General features: G+C 38.0%; 1 protein-coding gene across 1 annotated transcript in view; it reads right to left on the reverse strand.

The window, feature by feature from the left end:
* LOC148587361 (uncharacterized) overlaps positions 1 to 17,926 on the reverse strand; it is a 29,396-nt gene extending 11,470 nt beyond the window's left edge. Inside the window, exons 1-4 of the mRNA XM_088512560.1 lie at positions 17,626 to 17,926; positions 15,203 to 15,697; positions 14,938 to 15,087; positions 8,972 to 9,058 (exon numbers count right to left, since the gene is read on the reverse strand). Of these exons, the coding sequence (XP_088368686.1) occupies positions 8,972 to 9,058; positions 14,938 to 15,087; positions 15,203 to 15,697; positions 17,626 to 17,926 (1,033 nt within the window). The remainder of the gene's footprint in view (positions 1 to 8,971; positions 9,059 to 14,937; positions 15,088 to 15,202; positions 15,698 to 17,625) is intronic.
* Between the last annotated feature and the right edge of the window lie 1,303 nt (positions 17,927 to 19,229).

The following is a 19,229-nucleotide window of genomic DNA, read 5'->3' on the forward strand; positions in this document are numbered from 1 at the left end:
GGATGCTCAATGGTGTTCGACAAAATGCCTCAAAAGAGTTCTTTATTTGAATTTGGGTCCAAATCATCTTAGTTTCAATTATATATATATATATATATATATATCAAAAAGCGCAAGCGCCAGTTAACAATAAGTATACAAGGGAACCATGCCCAAAACAAAAACCCAACATAAACCCAAAAATCAACCAAGAACCAACCCTATGCTCAGAAGAGCATCCCAAAAAAACCCCCAAAGCACAGAGACAAACCCATCAACAATATTGCTACAACACAATATTGCCCATCATAATAGTCTTGCTCCTAATTGTTAAGTGTCAAAATATTCATATTTTAGCCCTTAAACTTATATGTGTTAATTCCTTAGTGTTGTTAGCTTATGTCATTTTATTCCTTTTCTGTATTTTTTTGTGTCTTTGTAGGCATTTGGAAGAAAAGGAAGAAAACCTGAAAGTATTGAGCTTAAAGAGTAAATTTGGAAAAAGTTGAAGTCTCTGATAGTGCGATCGATCGCAGGAGATCTGCGATCGAGCGCACTACAAGCAGGAGAACTAGACGAGCGCAAGGCGTGCGCTCGTGCGCGCAAGCAACAGTCTCTCGCACCTGCGATCGAGCGCTTAACACATACGATCGATCGGAGTCTTGTGATCAAGCACACATGGGCTGCAATCGATCGCACCCGTGCGCTGGAGAACAATGAGCTGCGGCCATAATGCCTTTTCCTTCCATATTAGGGTATTCCAAATCCCACTTGTAATAGGACTAAACCCTACGAATTTTTTAGGTTTACTAGTGTAACAAGGACTTCTAAAGGCCTAAAAATAGACCTCTTTGCTTCTAGGAAAAAGTGAGGAGAAAGAGACACAAGCTCTGGAGAGAAACTGAAGGCTAGATCAAGAGGAGTTTTGGTTTTTTTTCTCTTCCACCTTTTATTTTTCTTATGTAGTTTATATTTTACTTAGGGCAAGATTGAAGCCCTAATCATGTCTATTTATGATTTCAATATTGGCGCCTTTGCTACAATTATATTTTTGTGTATTTAACTTGATTAATTTCTGTTATCTTGAATTCTTCATATGTGTTTGTCTGACCAACATATGCATGTAGTATGGACTAGTTAATTAAATCAATTTGAATGATTGAGTCCTAGGTTTAATAAGAGTAACAAAAAAAAATTCACATCGAGTTCTTGGGTTAATCAACATGGGGAACCGGGAGTAGACACCCATGCCCTAGGTCTCATTTGTTTGTCGATTTCTACAGATTTATACTTTCTTAAAGAACAACTTAGTATACACCTATGTTAAATCCCTTAAGAAATAAAAGAATTAGAGTAAACACCCATGCCTAATTTGTTGCTTAGGGAGATCAATAGCTTAAGGAGTAGACACACATACCCTTAGATTGACAAACATTAAATATACCAGTATGATTAGCGCATTGGCATATTGCTATTTTAATTAGTCTAATTAATGGTGGATATCAAAACCCTAATCCTTTTTAGTTTTACTTTATCTTTTATTTTATTTCTTTATATTAAATTCAATCATGAATATTAAATTTTATATGTTTAATTAAATAGGAAATTACTTCTAAACATAATTTACCAATTCTCGTGGGAATGATCTCGTATTTGCCTACTATACTATCGTTTGATCTTGTGCACTTGCGAGTAAGACGTACAATTATTTACCTATTAATTTAGGTAGATATTTGCACAACACTAGTCCCAGGCCATGCGATCAAAATACTAAGGTCCTCTTTCACCTCATTTAGCCGCTCAACCTTTCGATCCTCCTCTTCATTGCCGTCCAACAGTCCTTCCTCATGTGCTACCTAATTTTCCAGCGAAAATCCTCTTCCATGTTCTTCAAGAGTTGCAAACGATCATCGTCCTTTAACTCTTCGTTGTCCATTAACTTTTCTCTCATCCACTCAATCTACCATTTTTGGGATTTGGACAGTTGCAAACTGGAATCGAGAACAAACCCATCCAACTCAGCCTCACCTCCGGTGAGACAAGATCCCGACTTATACAAAAAAGTCGTACACAAAGAAGATGGAGAAACATGCTCTGAGGAAGGATTTGCACCGGCAAGCAACCAAGAACCCACCTTCGGAAACTGATCCAGAAGCAGATCCGAAGCAGTAGGATCATCAGTATTGGAACCCACAGCCAGCAACTCAGTATTAGGAACCACCGCTGACCCAGGAAGCACCAACACCGATGACCCAGATGCATCAAAGAAGTCACCGAACGTCATGCAAACTATCCCAGACAATTCCGGCTTACAAGTCGTGATAGAGGAGATGTTCGGATGCTCTAGCCCCATAGACGAAGCTGTAACCAAACCGTAACTAGAGCCTTGATTTGGACCCGAACAAACAAGAGGAGCCTCACCCATATCAAAAACGGCCTTCAAATTGTCGACCCAGACAGAAGTCGAACCTTTATCCGGGACCGAACCCCGATCCAAATCCGGATGACCCGATCCAACTCAGATTGAACTTGCCCTAGAAGCCGCTTCATCCTTTGATTACCGAAAGAGCCCTTCTTCTTCTTCGGACTCCAAGTCGCAACAGCCGCCGCTAGGGAGCTGGATAGAGATTCCATCGCATAGCAATCCACTGCATATTGCATCCCTTCTCCATCAGACACTGACTCAGAGCAACTCGACACAATGGAAACAGGTCGAGAAAGCTTGAGGAAAGAAATTTCAACCTAGCAGCTTTCTCCTTGATACTGGAACTCGTGCGAAGCACTTTCGCGAACGACCGCCCAGGATTAACCCCTTAAGAAGAAGCACCCAACATGTTCCCCTCCACATTTTGGACCACAGATTCCAACAATCCAGTCTTCTTAACCTGTACCGCCACCAACTTCCGAAGATCTCCCACAAAACGCCGCCATCCCTGCCCATAACGACCCTCCGGGAGCCAGATGACTCCCTTACGACCACCCTCGGCCAAAACGGACATCTCCAGGAACCTTCCTGCCTTATTATCTCCCCCATGAACCATCGTGACCTTTTCTCTCTCACGGTAAGACTTGGCGATGTCTTCCTTTACCTGAGACTGACTCGCCGCTTCCACCGTTTCCACCAACCAAGAGGAACATTCATTGCTCGCAAAAATAAACCCCATAAATCCTTTTCTCCTTTCCTCCAAACAAAGGTCAGGACACCTATCCTTTGCCGATAAGCAACAGGATTTTGCTTCAAAGGAGAAGCCACGTTCCATGCCAAAATCGTCGGACCCTTGCGCGCAACGCTTCCAGCGCCACCGCTAGGGTTGAGAGGGTTTTGAAAACTGAGGATCAATTATAGACATTGATAAAGCATGAAAATGGCCACCGCTATATTGCTCCATTAAGTTGTGTGATCAATTATAGACATTGATAAAGCATGATTATGTGCTTTTTGGTTAAGGCTTTCAAACGTTCATAAACATATTTTTGGTTGCTTTGAAATTCATGTGAGGTGTGATTACTTGGTGGAATTCATGTGCGTATGTTATTGCTTGAGTTTGGCTTATTTTCCAAAATTGCATCAAACTTGGTTTTAATGCTTTGACATTTATGTTCTTATAGGCTTTCATCATGCATTGCATATCATGTGCATTCATTCTTAGATTGAGGAGTTTTGAGTGTTGGTGAGGAATGTCTGATAGGTAGAGTTTACCTAAGATTGATTGTTGGTAACACACAAGCACAGTCATTGGTTGTGCCTCACCTTGGTTAGATAATTAGCTTATGTTCTTTTTGTGTGCATTGGATGGTTTGCTTTTGTGTTGCATGATATGTGTCCTTCAACCTTGTTGCGAAAATCCACTATTTCCACTTTGTGAAAATACCATGAGATGCTAAATAAAAGAAACAAACAAGCAATCACAAACACAAGATTTATGTGGTTCCCTTAATGTGAGGTACGTCCACCGAGTTACAGAGATTTCACTATACTTGAAAGGAAAATTACAAGGAGGCTTATCTCACTCTTCTTACAAGAGAAGTATCTCTCTACACTTGGAATGGTATTTTCTATCACTCACTTGGATAATTCAAGGCTTGAAATCCATATATTTATAGCCATATGAAGTCCAACATCCTCCTTGATTTAAGGAGGAAAACATGCAAAAGAAAACCACCATGTTTTCTTCCATGCTTTACTCCACAAAGATTTCTTCCATGTGTGTCAAGAGACAACATAATGAGTTATAATGAGTCATTATGGCTAGAATAGGACCTAGGCTCCATATAGCATAACAATCTCCCACTTGGGAGACTGGTTTGAAAGCTAACATCATCCTCCACATGCCTCCAAACCATTATTGCCACTACTGCAACTCGTCCACCTATCCTCAAGCCCGAAGACCAACTGAAGCTGAGCACAACTTTAGTTTCTCAACTGTCACTAATTTTGTCAACATGTCTGCCAGATTCTTTCTTCCACTAATCTTCTCGAGTGTCAACAGTTTATCTTCGAGAAGAGAACGAATAAAATGATACCTCAACTGGATATGCTTCGTACTCAAATGATACGCCGGATTTTTCGCAAGAAAAATGGCGTTCTAACTATCGCTGTGTAGAACTCCCTTTTCATTCTTCTTACCCAACTTATCCAAGAATCCCTATAGCCAAACCATATCCTTTCCAGCTTCAGTCACGGCTACATATTCAACTTCCATTGTGGAAAGAGCAACAATCTTCTACAACTTTGAGACCCAACAAATCCCTGTATCACCAAGAGTATACACAAACCTTATAGTACTTTTTTTGCAATCAAAATCCCTCCTAAATTGGCATTCATGTAACCCTGCAACTGTAAACCTGCTGCAATGAAGCAAAGGGATGTATCTGACGAACCTCTCAAATATCTCAGGATCCACTTAACTGCTTCCCAGTGTTGCTTCCCCGGATTACTCATGTATCTACTTATAACTCCAACTGCATGGGCAATATCTGGTCTTGTATAGACCATAGCATACATTAGATTGCTGATAGATGAGGCATATGGTACCTTTCTCATGTAGGCCTTCTCCACCACCGTCTTCGGTGATTGTCCCTTGGTTAGTCTAAAATGACAGCCCAAGGGTGTGTTTACTAGTTTAGCTTTTGACATGCTAACCTGTTGAGGACCTTTTACACATAGTCTGATTGTGAAACATAAGAGTACGTTTGGCCCTGTCCCTATTGATTCTCATACCTAGGATTTGTTTTACAGCTCACAAATCCTTCATTGCAAAACGCTCTGACAACTGCTTCTTAAGATAGTTAATCTCCATACTGGAACTTGCCATAAGCATATCATCCACATACAACAATAAAATGATATAAGAGTTGTCAAAACTCTTCACATAACAGCAATGGTCAGCAATACACCCCGTGAACCCGGTACTACACATGAAACTATAAAACTTCTTATACCATTGTCTTGGAGCTTGTTTCAGGCCATACAAGCTCTTCTTCAGTTTGCATATCATACTCTCCTTCCCATGCACTATGAATCCCTATGGTTGATGCATGTAAATCTTTTCCTCCAAATCACCATGAAAGAACGCGTCTTCACATCTAACTACTCAAGATTTAGATTTTCAGTTGCCATAATCGCTAGTACCATTTTGATGGTTGTCATATTTACTACCGGGGAGAATATATCGGTATAATCAACACCATTGTTTTACTGGAATCCCTTCACGACCAGCCGAGCCTTATAGCGCTTGCTACCATGATTCTCACCTTTTATCCTGTACACTTGTTATTTAAAGCCTTCTTTCCTGCTAGAGTTTAGTCAACTCCCACTTCTATTTAGTCATCAATGAGTCCATCTCATGCTTCATGGCTAACTCCCACTTGGTTGAATCTTCAAACTGCAAGGCTTCATCATAAGTCTCTGGCTCACCGCCATTAGTCAACAGAATATAGAACAATGATGGTGAATAATGTTGTAGAGGTCTGCTGCTTCTAGACGACCTTCGGACAGCCATTGTCGGTATACTATGTTCAATATGTTTATATGCTATTTCTTCAACTTCTGGACCTCCCTCAGTTTTTGGGTTCTCATCCACTTCAGAATTCCTTCTCTGAGCTGCACTTCTAGGAATCTCTTCTAGATTGATGAATTCAGGCTTCTTAGCCTCTGACTTTGTACTTACTAGTCCTTCACTTGAGTCATTCTTATACACAACCATCTCATTAAAAGTAACATTCTTACTTCTAGTGAACTTCCGGTTTTATTCATCCCAAAACCTATACCCGAATGCCTTATCCCCATAGCCAATGAAATAGCATGTTTTAGACTTAGCATCTAGCTTGCTACGAGCATCATATTCAATGTAAACATACAAAACACAACCAAAAACTTTCAAGTGATAAAGATTTACCTCATGTCTACTCCAGACTTCTTCAAGTAGTCTTTGGCCCAGAGGAACTCATGGTCCTTTGTTTATCAAGTAAGCAGTAGTGTTTACTGCATCCGCCTAGAAGGTTTTTGGCAACCCAGCATGCAACCTCATACTTCTTGCACGTTCATTGAGGGTCCTGTTCATGCACTCAGTCACGCCATTCTACTATGGTGTTCTCAGGATAGTTTTCTCCATCCTGATCCCATTTACCACACAAAATGGTTTGAAACCCCCATCTTCGTATTCTCCCCCATTGTCTGGTCTTAGGCACTTCAATCTCAAACCAGTTTCTATTTCTACCATGACCTTCCACTTCTTAAAAACTTAAAATACATCAGATTTAAGCTTTAAGAAGTAAACTCATACCTTCCTGCTTGAGTCATAAATGAATGTAATGTAGTACCGCGAGCCTCCAAGAGATGTCACTAGAGAGGGACCCCACAGATCTGTGTGTACCAACTCCAACTTCTTAGGTTAAAGTACTTTGCCAACTTTCACAAAACTGACCTTCGTCTGCTTCCCTAGGATGCAACCTTCACACAAATCAGTCTCAACTGGCTTTAGTTCCGGTAGTTTCCCCTTTGACTATCACTTGAGGACTTATTATGAAAGCCGATAGACCACTTATGGTAATTAGTGCCTCCAAGTGAAGTTACAAACTTAATGATTTAAGATGATTTCGTGTAGTAAGATATAGCTTAAATCTACTTGGTGGCGGTGATAAATATAATGTAATGACTACAATTAATCTGGTAATTAATTTTTTTTTTTTGATAAGTAATGTTGTATATATCAAAAGCGCAAAAGGGCACAACCATATTACATAGGGAGTATAAAAAGAGAGCGCCTAGTTAGAAGGAGAGAAAAAATAAGAAACTCAGAAAAACTAATTACTAACGGAGCTAACCAAACAGCTGTCCAAGTGAATAGTGGTTATTTAATAGATGTTTTGGTTATAATGATTAATGTTGATAGTTTCAAAGAAAAAATTAAATTTCCACTGCTTTAATCTCGATTTTTGTTTATTGTGACACCCCAAGTTAATGACTAGTTAATTAATTTGGGACGTTACATTAGGCTTAACCAGGGTTACACCCAATCAAAGGAAGGCACTTGTTCGAGGCCATACAATGGGAAAATATTTTGCATAAGAAAGGAAAGATAATCATCCCCGGTGGGCCAGTGCATACACCATACTCTATCATCCTTGCATTACACTCTTCTCCCAGCTATCACCCTCTTAGAGAGATTTCTTTATCAACGTTTCTAAATTGAAGCACTGGAGGTATCCCGCCGGCACTACTGAAAAGTCTTCGATCTTTTTTCCTCTCTGCCTTGCAAGCAATGGTAGAGCCACATGGGGACTAGTGGGGGATGGCCCCCACCATACTTAAAAAGAAAAGGAAAAAATTGAATTTTTAGGAGAACTCTTGTAGAAATGAGCTTATAGCCTCTTCGAGCGATTTTTCCCCAAGCTTTTTTTTTTTTTTTTGTTTTTTTTGTTAGACAAAGTCGGTCTTCTAACTCTTTTATGTGTCTTTTAACTTATGTGTAAAATAAAACCAAGAGGACACAAGCTTTCTTTCAAGTCTTTTAACTTTTGTATACGAATGGTGATTGTGTAAGTAATTTGTAAGGATAAGTAGCTCGAAGGCTTGCTTTCAAGCCAAATTTTGTTAGGTACAAGTGTACATTGTTATAGCTAGAAGGTAGAGAGCTGACATATTCGAAACAAAAAGAAGTCCAAAGAGCACGTTAGCTCTGTTTATTCCTTTTTTTTTTTTTTTTTTTCTAGAAAACTTCGTTTACTCCTATACTACTCTCATTTCTTTTAGGCAATACAACCACAAAATTGAAAGTTTGAAACTGTAAATCACTCCGATCTCCAGTTTATATGTTCATCTCCGCACCACATAAAACTAGTAAAGCTATGAACTTCCAACTTTTTTTTATCAGTGTCTTTTTCTACATACTCTTTTTTTGCTCTTTGTTTCTAAACGCCAATTGACTCTCTTTTTAGGCTTCCCTTCATTCATCTTCTTGTTCTTGAGTTTTGGAGTTTGAATGAATGCACAACTACGTTTTCACTAGTATCTATTTCTCTACTTTTTTTTTTTTTTTTTTGGTTCTATTTAGAATTGTGTTTATCCTATATTTCATATACAGTAGAACATACTATAGTGTATATATATATATATATATATATATATATATATAATACACGAGTACCAGTATGCAACATGAGAATTTTTTCTTTCACATATTAGCTTAATCATCATTTGCTTGATTTTCTTTTTGCTGCCTATTTCTTAATCTTACTTAATGCCGCGCTGCATTATATTTGATGTTTACTGGGTAATATTGTGTGGAAGGCGAAAGTAATTTCTGCGTTGATGTTGCAACACAGAAAGAAGAATTGATAGCTATTCAAATACTGTTTTCCACGATAAAAATGAGTCACAGTTTCATTAATTAATCTAATTGCATAAGAAAAAAATGAAGTTGCCCAAAATATGATTTTCATTGTCACAAGCTAGCCAACATTGGAGAAGAAAGTTTAGGCAATAACATACCTGATGCCTGATTGCTTTGGCGCTTTTCTAATTTATCAAGGTTCAAACGAACTTCATCGGTGGCGCCAAACGATGGAATGCGTATACCTTTCAGCAAAAGAGGCCATTGATTCTAAAGTAAGAAGTTAATCTCACATGAGCGATTTTCTCTTAAGCCACACAGAGTAAAAAAATAAAGCTTCAGTATACCGACCAAATGATAATTAAAAAGGCATTTTTAAAACAAATAATATAATACAATTGGCTCCATCCAGCGCTTAAAAGGTAACACAAATAAAAGCAGATATATGATGTGCAAATGCGACCGCCACAAAAACACAATTTTACGAAATAAATTTCCCTTACGTTTTTCTATTGACACATACAATGAACCCGATCTACACTTTGTGTTCTTGGAAGCTTCATCTTTTTCCTTCTCTTTTTTTTTTTTTTTTTTTTTGTTGATTCACGATATATGTAATGTACTCATTCATAACATCCTGAGGCTAATTTCTTATACAGATGGGATAATAAAGTGATAGCTCAGAAAAAGAATAAAGTGATAAACCTAATTTTTTCAGATTAATTAGTTGGCTTTTATTTTTATAAAATTTATGAATTTACAATTACAATTTTTTTTTTTTTATAAGTAATAAAAGATTTTATAAATAAAAAAAAATAAAAAAAATAAAAAAACATAAGGCGCCTCTAAGTATACAGGAAGTATATACAAGAAAACAAAGGTAGTCCACAAAAGACCCCCATAAGAGAACCCTAAAACCCAAAGAAGCCCTAAACCCACAAACATACCCCTAAACCCCAAAAAGAAGCCCTAAACCCACAAAGCAGTCCTAAACCCACAAATCATTTCAGCCTTTACCCAAACTAGAGCCACTATCTCTAGCCTCAAAATTAATGGAGCATTCCAAATTTTTGAGCTCCATCTTCCCTTAGTTGTTGAGGCAAAAACTCTACCTTCACAATACCGATCCTCTTCAATAACCAAAAGAAGATCCTTAAGTCTTTTCTCATCACCCCCAAATGTCAACCCCATAGTGGGAGTGGCTCCCATCGCATTAAGCACCACCTCGGAATAGCCCTCAACCCCGACCAACGGAGTGGCCGCCACAGCCTCGGCCATCAACTTCTTGTTCAGCTGCGCACCTATATTGTCCTTAACCTTCCGAGAATACCTTTGTTGTGACTTGGAATCAGAAGGATATATAAGTGCTCAACACTCCGACATCAGAGGAAGAAAGAGAGGCGAAGTCTCTCACCCAGCTCAGCCACCCCTGAGGAAGAACCACCAAAAAACTCTAGAGCAGAACATAAATAGTCTTCCTCAACAGCCACACAACCTTTACATCAGGTGAAGAAAGAGAAGGTGAAGAAGCGGTACTCGGTCCAAAAAAACCCCGCCAAATAAAGCCCTTCGCTGGAGGAGGTTTTCAAACAGCCTTAACGGTAGCTTCCTCCACTGCCGAAGTTTCAAAACTCACCGAATCCTCCACTGTCTCTAGATCCAAACACTCTGAAAGCTGAGAAACAGCTCGTCAAACACACCACCGCATAGGCGAGACCATCACTGGGTTTGTCAAAGTTTTTGTTATTTTTCAATTCAGTTTAAACTATCAATTAAATTTCAGTCTTTCAGAGTTATTTATCTATTTACTTATTTGAGGCAATTAAGGTATTTCCCTTCCCTATATGTTATTTCCTCTCTTTTTGAATTCCCTTTTTAATATTCAATTCTTAGTTTTTGCTACTATCATACGCTATCAGAACAATGTTAGTTCTATTCAGCGTCACATTGTTATCAACCTAGGAGACATTTAGACAATTTTTTGATGTCCTTTCCTGCCAAAGTGTCTAAATCAGCCAACACATTTGCATGGCATGGTCATGGTTTGCATAAGGACACTAGTGAGCATACTCGAGCAACACGTGCCCAATATAAAATTGATGCCGACACATGTAAGCATGTCAAGGTATTCAACGTAGAAAATAATATCATGGCCCATAATAGACTCGAATGGGTTCGTCTTGGACCCCTTCGACAATTGCAATATAATGGTGTTTGGCTTCTGGCCTAAGGGTGTCCGGGAGACGAGAAGTAGTTTCTGATATGGATTTCGACACACCAATTTCGGAAAGGTTCGCAATCGAATTGTTTTCCGTTGTCGGTTACAAAAGCATGTGGGATGTCGTACCGACAAACGATTGCTTTCCAGAGAAAATTCCTTATATTCCCAGTGGTTATAGTGGCTAACGCTTCGGCGTCTGCCCATTTAGTAAAATAGTCAACATCAACCACGACAAACTGACACCCTCCTTTTTCCGTTCGGAGTGGGCCCACTAAGTCAACCCTCCATTGTGCGAAGGGCCATGGGGCCGAAACCGGGCTTAATTCTTCCGGCGGATTGGCTAGTATTTTGTCGAATCGTTGGCATTTGTCGCAATGTTTTATCATTTCATGAGAATCTTGATTCATTCGCAGCCAATAATACCCTGCTCGGATAGCTTTGTGAGCTAACATTCTTCCTCCCAAGCGGCTGCCGCACACCCCCTCGTGAATTTCTCTGAGCACGTATGCGGCTTCATCCTTTGATAGGCACTTGAGCAGAGGGAAGGTGTAATCCCTCCAATATAGGACATCGTCAACTAGTGTGTAACGTGCTGCTTAAATGTGAATCTTCCGTGTTAACTTGTTGTCGGATGGCAACTTGCCCTCCTTGAGAAATTGTAGAATATCGTGGCCCCAATCTGGACATTGCTCTTTCTTCTCATTGCACGCCACTTGATTTGTTTGGCAATCGAGGGTTCGGCTAGCTCCTGGATTGGGTGATCAACCGATATAAGTTCTTCCTCGGTAGCGGAGCCCATACGAGTTAAGGCATCTGCCTGCGAGTTTTCCTCTTTGGGTACTTTTGTAAAAGTTATTTTGTCGAAGAATTTTCATGATCTCTTTTACTTTTGCCAAATATTTCTTCATCTTGCTTCCCCGAGCCTCATACTCTCCTCGAATGTGTCCAACCACTACCTGGGAATTACTTCTGACCTCTAGGTTTTTTACTCCTATTTCCCTCGCCATGTTCATTCCTGGGATCATGGCTTCATATTCAGCTTCGTTGTTGGTGGTGTTGAATTTCAATTGCATAGCTGCTTAACATTTTTCACCGTCAGGCCCTTCGAACACAACCCCGATCCCGCTGCATTTTCGAGAATGGCATGCAACGTCAGGTGCATCTGATAATTCTCCAGATGCTCGATTGGATCTCCGACTCCATTGTAGCTCGGGATTTGTGGTGTTTTAAATTTGTTGGGAAGTGGGTGATCGATTACTTGCTTGGTGAAGGGCGTCTCCGTTCCAACAAAGAGCTTGCTTACCACGGCAGTCTTATACTTCTCCTTCTTCTCCATAGCCTTCAGTTTAGTCTTAAGTTCTGCCAAAGCTTTGTCTGCTTCCCCTTGCAGAGCTGTGATTGGTTGTGGTTCTGCCGTTTTGCGGGAGTTTTCGCCTCGGCGAGTATGGCTGAGCGGGGGAGGGCGACTCTCACCTTGTTGGCTGTGACCGTCAAAATGGAGGTCCCCGCAATCGGAGTGATGACCGTGATTTCTTTGCCCATCCGACTATTCAGCCTGATTGATTTGAGATGGAGATGAAAATTGGAGTCGCAGTTCTTCATTCTACTGGATTAGAAGCGCCATTTGTGCTACGAGAGAAGCAATGCGCTCCTTGTCACCGGCGTTCTGGTGTGCCAGTGGTTCTTCGGTTGATCTAGGCCGATGGTTTTTCGGTGCAGGCTCGGCTTCTTGATCTCGTATTCACCATTATTACAGATATTGTTTTTGTAAGAACGGCTTAGTTATTCCCACAGACGGTGCCAAATTGTTGAAGCAGTTTCCGGTGTGGTGAACTTAAGGGAATCCAAGTCTCCGAGCTATGCCTTTCGTTGTTCACCTTTCTATAAGACTTGCAAAACTAGAGCACACGTTAAGAGGACGCGCCGGGTGTTGGCCGGCGGTTTCTCCTCTGATGCTTAAGTCAATGTGTATGTAAGCTTAGTATATGTCTTAGTGGTCCTTCGTACCTTTGAAGTGAGGCCTTTTATAGTTGATCATGCAGAGGTGGTTTATGATGACCGAGTGGATGATCCGGGATTTGGGCGTAACGGCTGGTAGAGTTAATATTCGTGTCTCCTTCCTTTATGATCGGTAAGAGGCCGTTACGTATATTAACTAGATTCCGAGGATGGCATGTATCTATCAGGAGTCTTTAAGAGCAGGATCATAACCGTTTCAGTGATCTTGTTATGTGCGAGCTGTCCGCGTAACCGAGTTATATCCTGATTATGATAGAAACATCTGGATGTTAAGTGCAAGAGATTCATTGAGGCCCAATATTTGGTCTTTGGCTGTTCGAGAGTGTAAGAGACGACGCCGTATCCATTGCTTTGTGCTGGGTCGCATTCAATGAGCCCATTTGGATGTACCGGGCTTTCTCGGATCATTGGGCCTTCGACCCATAGGTTCGGGTGATGGGTTTATATGTAACAAACAATATTCATTTATTTATAGTGATCTGTGTATGACATCAGTGTCACTGGTACTGATGCTTTTCTTACCATGTACTTGATCACTAACATGCAACAAGAGTTCCCACTCAAGGACCTTGGTCCTCTACATTTTTTCTTGGGCATTCAACTACACTGCATTGCAGCAAGTTCGCACTTGAGCCCATTGCAATTATGATTGAGCACGTTGCACTGATGATAGGCATTCCACTTCAGGTTATGCCGTTCTTTTTTGGGAATTGTTTGGTATCTTGGAGTGCCAAGAAGCAATTCGTGGATTCTAAGTCAAACACTAAAGCCGAATCTAGGTCCCTTGCCATTGCTGCCACTAAACTTTACTAGCTTCAAATGTTATTCAAGGAAATTCATCCACTTCTCTCTACTCCACTTATTTAGTGTGATAATGTTAGCATTATCGTTGGCTTCCAATCGAGTGTTTCATGCTTGTACAAAACACATTAAGGTCAATTATCATTTTGTTTGTGGAAAAGTTGTTAAATGCAATCTTCTTATCAAGTTTATTTCCAAGGATGATCAACTTGTAGTTATTTTTAGGGAAAACTCCACTTAATCCCTTGCATTTCTATCACTTTTGTAATTACCTCCCTAAAGTTTAAAAACTCTTAGTTTAGTGTATTGAACTTTCAATTTTTATATACTAAATTAAAAGTTATTAAACTTTGTGGGGGACATTGCAAAAGTTTTCCCATATTTTTACAAAGGGTCTTTCCTCCTCTTGCTTTACTCAATTAAAATCCAAGTTGATGGAGTGTTCTATCCCCTTCACCTTGTGGAGGAATGTTAGACAATATTCTGCAGCTGGCATTCCAAACAGAGTTGGTGCTGCAGGATACGAAATTCAAGCTGCAGATTGTGGAGATCACAACAATTAAGCTACAAATTGTGAAGCTAATCAGCGGAAGGTTGAGGCACTTTGCAGCTAATTTACACGGAAAGAGCGTGCTATACCAAATTATGTGAAGAGAAATGATAAAAATTATTCTTTCAATCCTCTCCATATAATAAATGAATGAATTCACCTTTGAATTTGAGTGGCACTCACATGAGTCCACAAATTCAACTTGCCGATCCATTGGATTTGCAAAAAGAGACGATTGAAAGAATAATGTGTAACATACCCTCTATGTGAAAAAATGAAAACTTGCAGGAAAGGCACCTCATTCTTCACAAGGAAACCAGATCATGACTCCAATAGGAAACTGATCTTCTAAGGGAAATTGTTGAGCTCGCTTTATTATTTTTAAATTCTTTATGTTGTAAATTAGCGTTCACTAGCTGTATATAATGCTATGAGAATTTCAATGTAAAGCATGAAACAAATTCTTCTTTGAATATCAAAATTTTCAACCAGAACAATTTAATGAAAAGCAAACGAGAGAGAGTGGTACTAACAAGCGTAGATCCATCGTTTCCAAAACATGAGCTGATCTCCAGTCGGGAATTCATAAGGCATAGCGGACAACGCGTACAAAGGAGAGCAATTTTCTCTGTCTATAGCAAGGGTCAAACGTGGACAATGCTGGATTAGATCCAAAGCAATATCTGTTTTTTTTGTGCCAGAATACAGAAAAACATTGAACAAGAAGGGATTTATATTGCGAAGATTTCAAATAATTAGAAATAACAACCGATGGATAGTTAGACGAAGAGTTCTTACCTAAACTTCTGGTATATATAGCCTGGGTAAAAAGTGTAGCGCCATTGATGCCTTTTTCTGGCTTCAAATCTTCCAATGGAGTTTGAAGATAGAGATAGCGAGCCAAGTCTGTATACCCAAGCTGAATAGCCATAACAACTGGAAGTATATTTGACTTATTTCCAATGCTGACCAAGTTCTTGTTCTTGCTAAGCATACACTCTGCCATCTTCCGGTTTCCAATAAAAAGTGCCTCAAATAGAGCTGTATTTCCCTGGTCATCTTCTATTTCCAAAGCTTTTTCCCACATTAGCCCGATCAACTGCTCCACTATATGCAAATGTCCCGCAGCAACGGCAATATGAAGAGCCGTCTGGCCCAAAATTGTGATTTTTGCATTTACTGCATCTGGTTGGAGCATAAAGAACTCTATTGCATCGTTCAACTCACCACTCCGCAAATCCTTGCATAAGGCCAAATACTCACCATGGTGTGTGCTCTCGTCGTTGTACATCCCTGCCAAGTTTTTCTTGTCACTATCGGATCATATTTTGAAAATTTTCATTATAAAAGTAAAATTTATTTGCACAAGAAAAATGTAATAACTCTTTTATAATTTTTTTTTTATAACTTTTGATACACATCAGCATGAGATTGGAGGGACCTTTGTGTTTGAATGATAAAGAAAACTCTGTTCATTATTCTTTCTATATATATAGTATGCTATCTTAATTTTTATACTTAATTAATTTTTCTTTAAATATATTTGTAAATTAAAAACATTATCTAAGAAATATCTATTGTGTTCAAAAACTAAATGTTCAGCCGGAACAAAAGGTTATGACCATTTTCAAGATTGATGTTTGGTATAGTCGTGAGATTTGGTGACTTGTTCATCGCTTACCAGTTTACCAAAGTATCTCCTCTTTTGATTTCATTAGTGGCCTTGTTGGACTTGCTTTTAGGGGCCAGATCATTGAATCATGATTTTGGGGACAGCTCCACAATCCACTCCGTTAAATGAGTTTTCTTTTTCTTTCTTTCTTTATGTCCAGCTTTTCCTTTTCTTTTTCTTTTTTTTTTCTTTTTTTTTTTTTTTTAATTTACTTAGGAACTAGCACATTTTAACTTTGCTTTTAGTTTTTTTTTTTTTTTTTAATAATTACTTATTAGGAAAATTAAATTTATCCCCCTTTAACTATCAAAAAATTTGCAATGTCCCCGTAATGGTACAATTTTTACAATGTCTCACTTAATCTACCATTAGAGTTGTATGATCTAGAATGATAAAAATATTCATGATAAAAAAAAAATAAAAAATAAAAAAAAAATAAAAAAATCAGGAAATAAAATCTATTAAAAAAAAATCAGAAATGTTAACAGAAAAGGTCATAGTAATTCAGAATATATATATATATATATATATATATATATATATATATTTGTTATCAGTGTTATTTTTGTCATTTGAGCGAAGAAAGGGGACAACACAAATAGTGCACGATTGGGGGATATACAAATTGGTTGGTAGTTATAGAGCATAAATGTACTTAATTTTTCCTTAGAGCATTCCCAATGAAAGAGCCAAATGACACTTTCATCTAAAATGGCTCCTTAAATTTGTAAAATAAGCCTTGCATTGGAGAAGGAAAAAAAAAAGGTAAAATTGATATTTTATTAGATTCACAAAAAAAAAAAAAAAAAAAAAAACCTATATGTAGAGGCACTTTTGAATGAGCCATTTTAGTTTTTTTATTATTTCTCACCTGTTTTCACTTTTTCCAAAATTTTCTCCCATTATTTCTCTTTCACGTCTCCCTTTTTCCAAAAATTTATCCTACTACCTCTCTCTTCACATCTTTTTTTTCCCAAAAGTTGAAAAATAGGATATTAAATAAAAATACAATTCTTATAAAAAAATAATATTTAAATGATATAGATAAAAATATAACTAATCAGATGTCGGAGACATTTAAAAATTCATTAATTAAAGTAGATAAAGTGAGTTTTGGGGAGTCATTTTGCATAAAAATTTGGCTCATCCATTAGGAATGTTCTTATTTGTTCTTTGGGGTTTGCAATTGTATTAAACTAATCGTGGAGTATCAAAATTATCATGAAAATATTTAGGATCCAAAATGATTAGTGCAGTCTAACAGTTGGACGAAATGGGTTACAATGCACACATGAATCCATATCATACCCAATTGTAAGTTGCATATGGCATAGTTGCTTGCTACCATGAGAATCTTTAGGATACTTTTAGTACCACAAAGATGAGTTTGACACAAGTGCAAACTTGATGGATCAAAATCAAATGAGTAGTTTTTCCTTTTTGTAATATAAGTTTTATCATTTATTTGCATTTTATGCTTATTTTACATTGATAATGTTTAGCCTGTTTAGGCATGTGCATTCCATAGAAAGGATAGGGAGAGAAATACCTGAGACAGTATTTTCCGGGACATCGTACTTTCTTTCCAAAGTTCTCCAAGCAAATTTGGCGGAACTAATATCCTTAATCTTTGAAAATGCGTCCGACCCGCATGAAATCTGGATCAAATGTAAAGCCATGGAATTTTTCTTCCTCCAAGCCTTATCCTTCGGAGGTTCATAGGTACCTTCCACAATGTCCCAAAGACATTGAGCCATTAAATAGGTTTTTACCCGAACTCTCCAATCCACATAATTATCTTTATCAAGAACTTCAAGAACAGCAGCACACGAGACAGCCTTTGTCTCCATGTGTAATCTGTTAGTAAATCCGAATGGTTTTAGGAGCATAATAAAAAACAATAAAAGGAAGAGCACAGTAACACAAAATTCAATAGAAACTCTGCTTGTCAAAAGTAGGCACTGTACTTCCCACTTTTATGGCATTACCCAATCTTCTTCGTTCTTTAGCTTTTTTAGATTTTAAAGAGAATTACAATCTTGACCGTTGTTTTTTAAACCATAAGAAAGCCAAATCCATGATATTCAGATCTTGCATATGACCGCCAGATATCTGGCGGTAAGAGGGGTGCCAGATCTCCCCCTCTCTCTGCCTCTATCTCACTCACTGCAAGATTTGATGCAAAAGATGAGGTAATTACTTACAGTGCTAGACGGAATCAAATGTCTTCAAAAACCGGGCTCCTCTCCCTGTGTGGTAGTGTCACCGGTAGAAAGACTAGAAGAAACGACTGGATTACAAAACCAAACAATAAAAAATAAAAAGGGTACAACTGGATAAGAGCATTTCCTGTCCCACCAAAATCATTTTTTAGTTATTTTAATGAGTCAATTTAATAAAAGTGATTAAAGTTATCCACTTTTAACCTCACATTTTTTTTTTTTTTTTTAGAAAAAAGGATAATTCCATAGAAATTTTAATGACCCTGCTTAGCAAGTGCAAGAAGTTGAATACTACAAGGGAAATCATGACTACGTTTGACAAAGGAGTGGGTCAGACCAGACTCAAAAACTCAAAAAATTCTTTTCAAAATCAATTTCAATATTCTTACTTTTTACATTATATCAATCACTTTTTATTACTATTCAAATAAAAAAATCACTACAAAATAAAATGTTTCACTTTTTTATACAAAATATTCTTACTTTTTTTTCACATCAATCAAATCTGCTACAGTTCGATCCACTTCCTTTTTCAAGCTATTTGCCAAACATGGCTGTGTTTGGGAAGGGGCTTGAAAAATGGAGTGGGCCGGTACTATAGTAGATTTGATTGATGTGAGAAAAAAAATTAAGAATGTTTTGTATGAAAAAAAAAAAAATTTTATTTTGTAGTCATTTTTTTACTTGAATAATAATAAAAAAATATTGATGTGATGTAAAAAATAAGAATGTTGGGATTGATTTTGAAAAAAAAAAAAAAAAAAAAAAAATTGGGGACTTTGGGTCCTTGGGTCTGGCTGTGTTTGGCAATAAAATGGAAAAAATGAGTGAAATGGTACTGTAGTAGATTTGATTGATATAAAAAAAAAAAAAAAAAAAAAAAAAAAAGAAGAAGAAGTAAGAATGTTTTGTGTAAAATAAGTGAAAAAAA

Source organism: Corylus avellana, chromosome 2, assembly GCF_965113065.1.
Source record: "Corylus avellana chromosome 2, dhCorAvel1.hap1.2, whole genome shotgun sequence".
NCBI lineage: Eukaryota > Viridiplantae > Streptophyta > Magnoliopsida > Fagales > Betulaceae > Corylus > Corylus avellana.